The 12,596-nt window shown below is 45.6% G+C and overlaps 1 protein-coding gene across 1 annotated transcript; it reads left to right on the top strand.

Annotated features, from left to right (window-relative positions):
- Positions 1-335: 335 nt before the first annotated feature.
- Positions 336-12,347, top strand: RPL30 (ribosomal protein L30). The gene is made up of 5 exons (XM_082257293.1): positions 336-451; positions 576-620; positions 5,302-5,447; positions 6,818-6,948; positions 12,254-12,347. Exons 2-5 carry the CDS (start codon positions 600-602, stop codon positions 12,304-12,306), a joined length of 351 nt encoding a protein of 116 aa, XP_082113419.1. The 5' UTR covers positions 336-451; positions 576-599; the 3' UTR covers positions 12,307-12,347.
- The last annotated feature ends 249 nt before the right edge of the window (positions 12,348-12,596 follow it).

Here is a 12,596-nt window from a genome sequence, read left to right as displayed (position 1 = left end):
TATCTGACAGGTAGTGGTAATCTGATAGAACACCAGTCAATATAAAGACAATACTATAAGAGGAAAGTAGTACAAGTATACATAACCTCAGCACTAGAGCTGTTATAGAACTACAAGTCCCATGATGCATTGCCCGACTCTGCTGTCCAAAATAGCTAAAAAAGGCCTATCCCTGTAGTAGAACGTTTCTATATTTATTATGACCAGGACAGGCAGACGGATCACCCTGACAACCAGCCAATCGCCCCCCAACCCCGTCTCAGCTATCAGCGCTGCTAATCCAGTTTTGTCACGTGTCCTGCCCCGAGCTCCGTCCAGTAACGCTGCGTTCCACCTCAGCGTGCGTTCCACTCGGCCCCGCCCCTGAAGCATGCGGCGTGTGGCTGAAGAGCGGTGCATTGTGGGAGCTCCTTCCTTTTTCGGTCCCCGGCCATCTTGAGCTGCACCTCTGGTGAGTGGGGCTCCGGCTGTCGGGGGATTTATCTAGGCGGGGAGCTCCGGGAAGGGTCTCGGTGCTCTCGGGGAAGTAGAGCAGAGTGGGCGCCGTCTGACGGTGTGTTCTTGTGTCTCCTCAGGTCCGGGATACCCGCGCTGCAAACATGGTGGCCGCCAAGAAGACGGTGAGTGAGGCCTGCGCTATCACGTGGAGGGAGTACGGCCCTTCTACCTGCTTCCCCCAGGATTGTCCTCTGTCAGGGGACGGGGAGGGTGTACACTGAGGAGCGGGGGCACCGGAGAAGGCCCTGGAAGTCCCGGGGGGAACATTACCCTTCCTCATCACATATTGTCCATCAGACGACATCTCAGCATTACCCAGTGTATAATATCTACCCCCCCCCCCCACAATGACACACTGCACCCCCCCATCCTCTTCTCCATCCCTCCCACTGAAATGACACACTGCACCCCCCTATCCTCTTCCCGACCACCCCCCCCCCCACACGGAGACTGCACCCCCTCTTCTCCATCCCCCCACTGAAATGACACTGCACCCCTCATCCTCATCCCAATCCCCCCCCCCACACTATGACACACTGCACCCCTCATCCCAATCCCCCCACACTATGACACACTGCACCCCTCATCCCAATCCCCCCCACACTATGACACACTGCACCCCTCATCCTCTTCCCAACCCCCCCATGACACACTGCACTCCTCTTCCCAATCCCCTCCCCCACTATGATACACTGCACCCCTCATCCTCTTCCCAATCATCTCCCCCACTATGATACACTGCACCCCTCTTCCAAATCCCCTCCCCCCACTATGATACACTGCACCCCTCATCCTCCTCTCCACCCCCCCCCCCCATTGGGGCTCATTCACACTGGCAGCCGCTCCTGGGAAAAGTGATCCATGGTGGATTGCTTCTCATAGAGCAGAATACTGAGTGCTGACCCCCCCCCCCCCCCCCCCCGTGTTATCCCAGGAAAGCCCACACCCTGTGCCTTGTACTGTGACCCTGTGTTCAGCAGAGGTACTGATTGCTGAAGGTGCCAGGCGGTGTAGTTGTACCAAGGCGGGGGGTAGTAAAACCCCCAACTCTCCTTTTTTTTATATACATTTAGTAACAGGTATTTAAAGGGCTCTAATAGATACTACTTAAAGGAAAAGTCCACTTTTTTTTAGAATAAATAATGCACTTTTTTTTTTTTCGCAAGTAAAAAGATTCACTATTTTTTGTATTACAAGCAAAACCAAAGAAATTCTCAGCTCAGCTCACTTTGCCAACCAGCCTGACAGCTGCCAAGTTATCCTGTCTTACAATATGCATTAAAAACAGAGGGTTTAATCTCCACTCATTTGCAAATACATGTGTAAGCATCAAGGCACCCTGTTTTCTGTAGTCCCTAAAGGTGGATACACACTATACAATTGTCTTTAGATTTTTTCCTTTAGATTTACCAAAACCATATAATATGAGGTCAAACCTAAACACTTTCAATTTGTATGCAGTCAGGCCCCTGCACTACATAGTTGAAGGTAAATCTAAAGGAAATTGAACAAAAGTTGTATAGTGTGTATCCAGCTTAACTCTAAGGCCCCTTTCACACAGATCCATTTGGACTGAGTTCACTTGCTCAGTGGGGATTGCTCGGTTCCCTGCAGAGCAGGCGGATGACCGGTCTATCTGCTCACTGTGCAGAGATGGACCTATCAGAGTCCCACTCCTCAGGAGATCAGATGAAAGCGGTCCGCCTGTCATCTGATCTGACCGGCTGAATGGATGGTGAACGTATCGTCATCTGTCTGTTTTCAGCAGATCTTGTTGAATCATGTCCACTGACATTCGCCTCCCTATAGAGGAGAATGGGTGGCTGAAAAACGGACAGGCGGACCTGATCGCTCCGATCGTGTGAAAGGGGCCTTCTGAGAGTCTCCACAATGGAAGTACATGCATTATAATGGAAAGGTAGAGGGCAGGTTAGGACTACAGAAAATGGGGTGCCTTGATGGGCTCTGTAGCTTACATGTGTATTTGCACGTGTGCAGACTAAACCCTGTTTTTAATGCGTATTGTTATATTGGATGTCAGTTGTTTGCAGGTTTGTTAATGAGCTGAGCTTGAAACTTTCTTTGATTTTGTTTAACATGCGTCACCCTTCCAGTGCTCCTTGCAGCAAACACCAGTTATAGGTGGGGCTAGTGGCCACACGTTTCTATATTAGGAGCCTGGAAAGCATTGCACCTGCGATCACCAGATTTTTCGCCATGCAAGTCTCTTACAGTCATTGTGAGCTGTCTGCCTGTATATCATATGGCTATGTAGTTTCACACTGACAGGAAAAATCAGTGAAGTACCAGAGTGCTCAACAGTACTCTGATAGTTAATTGAGTTGGTAGTTGCAATCCATTCACAGAACATTGAACGAATGATGCAGGCAGAGCCCTGAACAGCCATGTTAGATTGTGGCAGCAGGGAGAGAAGGTCCCCCCCACTCTCAGCTAAAACGGGGGTGCAGGGGCTGGTATATGTGTTTACACCCGGAATATGGGTGTAACATCTTACAAAGGGGAACTTATTTTTAAGTGCTGTATGGACAAAACTTTTTTTGTGGGTCAGAGGAGTGCTTCTATGTTTTTTGTTCTGTAACCCAGCTTAAAGCGGTTGTAAACTATAAAAAAAAAAAAAACCTGCAAGACAAAGGCATAATGAGCTAGTATGCATCGCATACTAGCCCATTATGTGTAACTTACTTTAAAACGAAGCCCCCGACACGGACCCCCGGACATCACTGCAGGCGCTGCCATGGTCCCTCGTCGTCTCTTCCGGGTTCGGCGGCTCCGGCGCGCTGATTGGCCGGAAGAGACAGCTCCGGCGCGATGATTGGCCGGAGCCGCGATGGTGTCACTCCCGCGCATGCGCGCGGGAGTAATTTTTCCGGCAACTTAATTGAAGGTCCCCCGGACCTTCAGAGCGCATGCGCCGCTCGCGCTGTAAATATCTCCTAAACCGTGCCGGTTTAGGAGATATTATTTGTACCTACAGGTAAGCCTTATTATAGGCTTACCTGTAGGTAAAAGTGTCAAAAAGCGGGATACTACCGCTTTAAGCTGGCTATAGATGGAGTGATTTTCTTTACTGCAACTACGGTTTGCGGGAGAGAAACTCTCTATATTCTCATCAACAGTTAGTGTTGATGAGCTAATCCCTCCTGCAACGCTATTGTGTTCTCCAGAAAGGGGGCGGTCCCCGCCAGGAGAACATAGTGATTATTGTTAGTGGTTATAAATAGTTAGCAATAATCGCATTTAAAATACATCATGCTGGTTGTACACAAATTGATAAATCAACTTGGGTTTATTCGGCCTACCCATACATGGTTTAAATATAGATCGGATGGCTGAACTGGCAAAGATTTGAGCCATCCATGGTCAGCTTTGGGGGGCTGTTACCCACTATCGGCTGATATCTGAGCTGCTCCAAGCTTAGGAAGGATCCTGACCATATTGTCAGGAGCAGCTTGATTGACAGCTGGCTCTGCCTCTGAGCTGTGCCCACCCTCTCTCCAGCCTGGTGCTCCAGTGAGTGCTGGAAGAACAGAGCAGTGACTGACAATGCCATCACTTAGTTATTGGGCTTGGGGGGGTCGCTGAAGAAACATATTTTGCAGTATAGAGGAGTGGGTTTTTTTTTTTTTTTTTTTTTAAACCCCAAGCCTCTCCTTAAAGCTGAAGTATAAACCCTTTGATTTACCAACTTGCAACGTTTAGGAGATATTTACATTGCATGCGGTCGATGACGCCATCGCGTGTGCACTCTGAAGGAACGGCCGTCCGTGCTGTTTCTTCAGAGCCCTGTGCCGTAACCGGCGGCTCCTGCGCCTCCGGCCAGTAGCACAGCCGGGGTCCACAGACCCTGAGTGAAAATGGATGCGGCCTCCAGCAGGGATGACGCATGGCTCCTTTTGCAGGTAATTGCCTCTTTAAAATAAATGTTACAGCTGACCTGATTCTTAAAGTGAAACTTAAATGAAAAAAAAATAAAAAAAGTTGTGGACAGGCAGGATATTTAAATCTGAAGAGGAATACCATGTCTCTTCTGCATTAAAGTTCCCTTGCCTGCTTGTTCGCGCCGTACACTGAGCTGTGCATGCGCATCTGTGTAGAATTCCGGCAGTGCGAGGGGACTGAACTTGTGCGTGTGTGTGAGTGAAATCATCCCGCGCTGGCCAATAGAGGCAGGGATCAATATCTGGAAGCTGCCAGCATGGAGCTTCAGGGGATCGCAGCTCTGGAGAACAGGTGAGTATAGTTTCGCTTCAAATTCAGGAAAACAGCATCTACTTTAGCATACATCTGCATTAGGGAGACATTCTGTGCATGCACTGCGTTCTTTACTGATCCTCCTTGGTATTGGGTCACTGGCTAAGGCATTGGGCTTAGGACAGATAAAAAGTTAAGATAAAACTTTAGAAAGTAGGATTCTGCAGAAAACCCCTGTCACACCTATCCTCCCCCCGGGTGCAGGGCTCTGCCCACCCAATCGTGTACTTCATTCAGAGCCCTGTGAATGGGAGAACTACAAGTCCTGACAGCCTTTGCTCAATTACCAGGGCGTTGTTGAGCTTCCTAGGTAGTTCATTGATGCTTCCTGTCGTGTAAAAGACTGCCTGTTCGTGGCAGACAGATGCTGACAGTCTGAAGGAGCCCTGCATTGCACCCCAAATCTGATGATCACAGGTAGTAAAAAAAAAAAAAAAAGTGCATTTACTTTATTTTTTTTTTTTTTTACACACGTGAACCTATCCTTTTTAGCTGTGTTTTTATAATTTAGTTTTTTGTTCTGCATTATAGAAAAAGTCCCTGGAGTCTATTAACTCAAGGCTTCAACTTGTAATGAAAAGTGGCAAATATGTCCTGGGTTACAAGCAGACTTTGAAAAGAATCCGCGAGGGCAAGGCCAAGCTAGTCATTCTCGCTAACAACTGCCCAGCTCTGAGGTGAGTGGACTCTTCCTATTCTATATAAACATTCAGCTGTAGTGCAGGTATTCAAAGGCTTGCTAATTCACTTGTTAGTTGGTTGGGCTGTGTAATAACAAAAGGCTTATTTTTTGCATGTGGAAGTGTTCTGTTTGAAAGTGGCACTTTATTCATTGACACACCTCCATAGACCCAATGGGGGATATTTGCTAAAACTGAAGCACTCAGAATCTGGTGCAGCTGTGCATGGTAGCCAATCCGCTTCTAACTTTCAACTTGTTCAGTTAAGCTTTGACACTAAAACCTGGAAGCTGATTGGTTTTAATGCACAGCTGCACCAGATTTTGCACATTCCAGTTTTAGTAAATCTCAGTGTGTCCAGACAATATGGTTGGTTACCTTTTTGACAAGCCACCACCCACAGGCAGCCTAATGCTTCAATAAGACACAGAAGTTGAATCCTACACAAGATTACTAATCACAAGTACAGTACAGAGGATGTTTTCAGTCTCGAAGTCTGAGAAGACATAGACTTTCCTAAGCCCTGTCTCTGGGAAGAGCTAACACTGACTGAGGGAACATGGAGGAAATAGAGGGTCTAACTAGGGCTGAACTGACTAGCACTAAATGAGGAGCGAACTGAGGGAGATACAATTCACACAAGTAAACAAGTTGTAGTGTCCCTACATGCAACAGAAAAATATATAGGTGGGACAAAACGGGGAGAATGTCTAGAATACAGTTCTCAATGGTTATGTGAACTGTCACTGTTTTACAACTGCACCTCTAAGGCACTGCCTGCAATCCTTATGATTTTATGGTATTTCAGAGCAGGACATTTTTAGGAACCAGGAAGCCAGTGGACTTTTATTCCTATCACAAGAAATGTAAGCATCCCTTGTGATGGAAATAAGGGATGACGGGTCCTCTTTATAGAGACATCTGAAGTCTATAAGCTCCCCGATCTCTCCTCTACCCTGGAAAGCATGAGATCAAAAACTAAAAAAATTTGCATACTCACAAATTGCATTAAACCAGACACAGAACGCTAACCTTGGAATAGAAGAACCAGGTTTGGATTATTTCTTTCCAATTTTCAGCAGAATGCCTCTAGTAAGTACATCTGACTTTCAGAAAGGCTTGCTCAATCACATGCGATAGTACAGGGTGGTTTCAGTAGGTTTCTGGGCCCTGCCTTATGGGCGCTCTTGTTTTGGTCTGCGTAGTCCAGGCGCCCAAGGTTTAGGTGCTCCCAAGGCGGTGTTTTAGTCTGTGGGAACCTGCACTGCTCAGCTGTGGGAGTGTATGCCTGTTTCTAAACTGTGTTTTTTTGTTTTCATGCAATTTTTTTCAAATAGATTTTAATGTACAGTGTTCCTCCTCCTCAGGAAATCAGAGATTGAATACTATGCAATGTTGGCAAAGACTGGAGTCCACCACTACAGCGGCAACAACATTGAACTGGGTACAGCCTGCGGTAAATACTACAGAGTGTGCACACTGGCTATTATTGATCCAGGTATGTACTGGTCACTTATCTTCCTTGCCTCTGCATGTAGGCAGCTTCCTGTATGCGAATATATTCTCGCTGGATTGATCTGCTGGTGATCATTTCAGGCTAGACGTTCGCTAGATTAAAACTAGTCTTGTGTCCTCAGCACTGGTTTTTCCTACAGTTCTGATTCTTAAAAGCTAGTTACATGCGAAACCTCAGCTCATATTGGCTGAAAAACATAAAAAACTTATCAGAAAAGGGCCCATTCACATCTATGCCTGTGTCTTGTCACTTTAGTGGATGTTGTCATTGACCTCATTTGGTGACTTGCATTTTTAGCTGTTTTCTCAGCAGAGCATCCTGTCACCATGTTATGGAAGTATATAAAGTGTGCTGCTGTGAATCTCACTACTGTTCATCAGAAAACTTTTTTTATAATTTGACCAAATTACAGGTGTTCACCATTAAAAGCAAGAGGACCTCAATTCTGATATGCCTTAAAGCTGTGGTGGCTGCTTTAGTTTTTCTTATGCTTTGTTCTTTCTGTTTTCACCTGGTGATCTGACCAGTAACACACCATGTATTACAGTGCTTCCACTTTGGATTAAGTAGCACAGGGGACACCTTTTGGACAGCAGCATTGTTGGTCTGGGGGGAGGGGAATTTTGTCCCTACTCATCTTTCTGACGGTTTTTCACTAGTTTGGCTAGGGTCAGTGTCACCACTGGAAGCATGAGGTGATAGCTGGACCCTATAGAGGTTGCACAGGCAGGTTGCACTCCAGGATGGATAATTAGTATGTGCCATTGCCAGAAGGTTTTTATGTCTCCCAGCGCAGTCTGAAGAGCATGGAGGAGATTCCAGAAGACAGGTAGTTACTGTAGGAGAGCTGGAAAGGGCCATAGAAGGTCTTTAATCCATCAGCAGGACTGGTATCTGCTCCTTTGTGCATGGAGGAACAGGATGAGCACTGCCAGAGCCCTACAAAATGACCTCCAGCAGACCACTGGTGTGAATGTCTCTGACCAAACAACCAGAAACAGACTTCTTGAGCGTGACCTAAGGGCCCAACGTCCCCTAGTGGGCCCTGTGCTCACTACCTGGCACCATGGAGCTTAATTGGCATTTGCTATTGAACACCACAATTGGCAGGTCTGCCACTGGTGCCCTGTGCTTTTTACAGATGAGAGCAGGTTCACCCTGAGCACATGTGACAGATGTGAAAGGGTCTGGAGAAGCTGCGGAGAATGTTAATGCTGCCTGTAACATCGTTCAGCATGACCGGTTTGGTGGTGGGTCAGGGATAGTCAAGGGAGGCATATCCATGGAGGGATGCACAGACCTCTACAGACTAGACAATGGCACCCTGGATGCCATGTATCAGGATGAAATAGTTGGACCGGTTGTCAGACCCTACCCTGTTGCAGTGGGTCCTGGGTTCCTCCTGGTGCCCGACAATGTCTGGCCTCATGTGGCGAGAGTATGCCGTCAGTTCCTGGAGGATGAAGGAATTGATACCATTGAATGGCCCCTATGCTCGTCTGACCTAAATCCAATAGAGCATCTCTGGGACATTATGTTTGTCCATCCAACGCTGCCTGGTTGCACCGCAGTCTGTTCAGAAACTCAGTGATGCCCTGGACCAGATCTGGGAGGAAATACCCCAGGACACCATCTGTTGTCTCCATTAGGAGCATGGCCTGACGTTGTCGGGCATGCATACAAGCACGTAGGGGCCATACAAACTACTGAGTGCCATTTTGAGTTGCTGCAATGAGGTTTTTTTTTTTTTGTGTAGTGTGACTTGAACCTGTATAAAATGGGCTCAAATCAAGTGCTTCAGACAGGAATCGCACTGCAGCCTGTTCAAATCGCGTGCAATTCTTTGCACTGCGATTTGAGCCTTTTCATTTTGTACGGGCACAAATCGCACCACACAGAAAAGTATCGGTTTCTGTATCGGATCATTTGCACAAGTATCTAGTATTGGTACCGATATCGGTATCAATGCAACCCTAATTTACAGCAACAATATTTTTCCTTTTGGGATAAAGGTTTTCTAAAGAAAAGCTGATCATTGTAAGCACGCCTGTCTGTAGTAAATGGTTTGTTTAAACCCTGTAATCGCTACCTCTGCAGAACAGTTTGTCCTGTTGAAAAATAACTTACTGGCCAGATTAACAGGTGAAAATAGAACCAAGCCTTAAAATTTTTTTTTTTTTTTTTAACAAAATGAACTTCTTTATTTATACCATTGTGGAGCAGTGCTGAACAGAAGCAGCGAGACCTGCATTTAAAAATCCCCCCCTCTGCTGTGAGGCACTGTGACAGAATAAAACCGGCCCTTGACCAGTTCCTATTTATGTGCCTGGAGGAAATTGTCTCATCTGAGCGTCAGACCTGTGCAAAGCTGTCTGTTGGCTGCCCAAGATTCCAAATACACAAACTTATTATCCTTTGCAACAGTCAAAATGACATTACATTTTGTTGCCAATTTGTTCTATTGTCTTCCAGTGAACCACCTTTCTGTCCTGGAATATTTACATTGCATAGATGTGATTGGAACCTTGCAGTTTTAAAAATAGGAAGAAAAAAATAAATCTGTAGATGGAGGGGTTCACATAAATGCTATTCAGTTTTTGCAGTTTTGTGTTTTATGGAACATGTGCTTAATTAAGTAGTCAAAACATTGCTGTGCAGCATAATTGACCATTACACACAGTGTATTATGAGGATAGGAATAGATCTCCCCTACTACCTGTACCACCAACCACTGTTCTGTTGCCAGCTGAAGTTTCTTATGTGTATTTTGTACTCTGGTTCTTTCCACTGTTCCTCCAGCTGGCAATTTCTCTCCAATAAAATAGCACCGAGAGGGTTGGGTTTTTTGGCACCCTCAGTTTCTTTACAAGCATTTATCAGGTTAAGCAAGTGTGTGTGTGTGTGTGTGTGTGTGTGTGTGTATGTGTATATATATATATATATATATATATATATATATATATATATATATAATATTCAGGAAGTGCCTTCTGTATTGTACATTGACATCAGTCCTTGCCCTGAGGGAGCTTACAATCTAAGGTCCCCATCTTGCATGGACACGCATAGTTACATAGTAGGTGAGGTTGAATAAAGACAATAGTCCTACCAGTTCAACCTGTGTAGGTGTGTGTGGCTGTAATCATCTCACATAGCCCTTAATGTCCTGATCCTTGAGATGTAAGTCTAAGAGTCTTTTGAAAGTCACCATACTACCCGCAGAAACCACCTCTTGTGGTAGAGAATTCCACAATCTTGTAGCCCTAACAGTAAAGAACCCTCCACGTTGCCTGAGGTTAAAAAGCTTCTCCTCTAATCGCATTGTATGCCCTCGAGTCCTCATGCAATTCCTTCGAATGAACAGCTTTTTTTCGAAGCTGAGATCCCCATTAAGATATTTATAAATTGCTATCATGTCCCCCCTCAGACGTCTCTTCTCCAGGGAGAATAAATCGAGCGATTGCAGACGCTCTTCATAGTTGAGGTCCTCCAACCCCCTCATCAGTTTAGTTGCCCTTCTCTGGACTCTCTCCAGCTCCAACACATCCCTCCTGAGGACTGGCGACCAGAACTGGACAGAATACTCCAGATGTGGTCGGACCAGAGTTTTATAAAGTGGAAGGATTATAGTCTTATCTCTGGAATACATACCTTTCTTTATGCATGCTAATATTCTGCTGGCTTTGGCAGCTGCCGCTTGACATTGCATGCTGTTGCCTAATCTATCATCAACCAAGACTCCCAGACCTTTCTCCATTTTTGATTCCCCCAAGGGTTCCCCTCCTAACGTGTATTGTGTTTTTATGTTTTTAGTCCCCAAGTGCAAAACCTTACACTTCTCCACATTAAACCTCATTTGCCAAGTCGTTGCCCATTCCGTTATTTTGTCCAGGTCATTCTGTAGGATATCTGCTTCATACTGTGCAGTTATTGCCCTGCCCAATTTTGTGTCATCTGCAAAAACTGATAACGAACTACTGATCCCGACCTCAATGCTGTTTATGAATAAATTGAACAAGGTTGGTCCCAGGACTGAGCCCTGGGGCACCCCGCTTACTACCTCAGACCAGTCTGAGTATGCGCTGTTTATTACCACCCTTTGGACACGCCCTTTTAGCCAGTTCCGTATCCAAGAGCAAACCCTGCTGTCGATACCTGCAGACCTTATTTTATAAATTACGCGCTTATGGGGAACTGTATCAAACGCCTTAGCGAAATCCAAGTACACCACATCCACTGGTCTGCCCCTATCTAGCTCACAGCTCACCTCCTCGTAGAATGCTAAGATTGGTTTGACAAGAACGCCCATTTGTAAACCCGTGCTGGTTACTGCTGATGATGTTGTTGTCTTTAGCAAACTCTACGATATAGTCCCTTATCATCCCCTCCAAAAGTTTACATATTATTGATGTCAAACTGACAGGACTATAATTTCCCGGGATATGCCTCTGGCCCTTTTTGAATATCGGAATCACGTTAGCCTTCCTCCAATCCCCTGGTACATCTCCTGTCCTAATACTGTCCGCAAAGATCAGGAACAGTGGTCTAGATATAACCTTACTGAGTTCCTTGAGTACTCACTGATGTACGCCATCCGCATGCAATAAGGCCGGTTTAGACAGGAGACAACCTACCAGCATGTCTTTAGAGAGTGGAAGAAAACTGGAGTGCCCAGAGGAAACTCAGGCAAACTCCAAGCGTGTGTCATCCTTGCTGGAATTCAAAGTGAGGTCCCCAGCCTCAGTGCTGCAAAGGGGTTTTCAACAGTAGGTGTGCTAGCGTATAACATTTGGATGTTTTTAGGAGCATTACAGTGCAGCCAGTTTTATCAAGTGCAGCACAGTGTAGTGCCATGTTTACATGTGCTTTCTACACACACTGCTTCTAAAGTATTTAGCGTTCATTCACATTAGACTCTGCTGTAGCCTTAGCCTAGTGTTCCCCCTAGCACATAAACAAATTTTTAGGGGCAGATGAAATGAGAATGTATACTTGACCTAACCGTTTAATTAGTATGGAGGGACACTGAAGCACTGGTATAACAGATTACCAATGTCATGATGGCTTTGTAGAATTTGATCTTGGAACATTACTGCTTTAGAGCATTGTTGGTGGTATTCTTGGGGGTTGCTATTTCTTATAGCAGAGCTGTCCCTGTCCATGCAGTTTATCACATAAGCTTAAGGCTTCCACTTGTGCAGTGTTAATATCGACTGTATTGATTTGACATGTTCTATACGTTGTCATAGGCTGCATTCTGTACTTAAGATCTCTTTTTGTCTTGCAGGTGATTCTGATATCATTAGAAGTATGCCAGAACAGCAGCCCATTGAGAAGTAAATTTCTGCATCAAATTGTTAATAAATGACTGGTTTCCCAGATGTGTCTTGTGTGCTTTTTATTACTGATGGTGTACTACTTGCAGTGTAAAGCTTTCCCTATTAAAGGAGTTGTAAAGTCAGAAGGCTTATCTTAATGCATTCTATGCATTAAGATAAAAAAAAAAAACTTGTGTGTAGCACCCCCTAATACTTGAGCCCCATCTCTCTCCAGCGATGTTCGCGAGTCCCTCAGCTGTCCGGGACCCTCCCTTCTGATTGGCTGAGACAGCTGTGCCACTTTTGGCACCT

This window comes from Pelophylax lessonae, assembly GCF_965119305.1.
Source record: "Pelophylax lessonae genome assembly, chromosome: 5".
NCBI classification, from domain to species: Eukaryota; Metazoa; Chordata; class Amphibia; order Anura; family Ranidae; genus Pelophylax; species Pelophylax lessonae.
This window is presented reverse-complemented; position numbering and strand designations above follow the sequence as displayed.

What these genes read in the sequence shown, in the direction of transcription:
- RPL30 (XM_082257293.1), top strand. Translation starts at nt 600, where the DNA reads ATGGTGGCCGCCAAGAAGACG. An exon ending in TGGTGGCCGCCAAGAAGACG is followed by an intron (nt 621 to 5,301) that starts GTGAGTGAGGCC and finishes TCTGCATTATAG; the next exon opens with AAAAAGTCCCTGGAGTCTAT. An exon ending in ACTGGCTATTATTGATCCAG is followed by an intron (nt 6,949 to 12,253) that starts GTATGTACTGGT and finishes TTTGTCTTGCAG; the next exon opens with GTGATTCTGATATCATTAGA.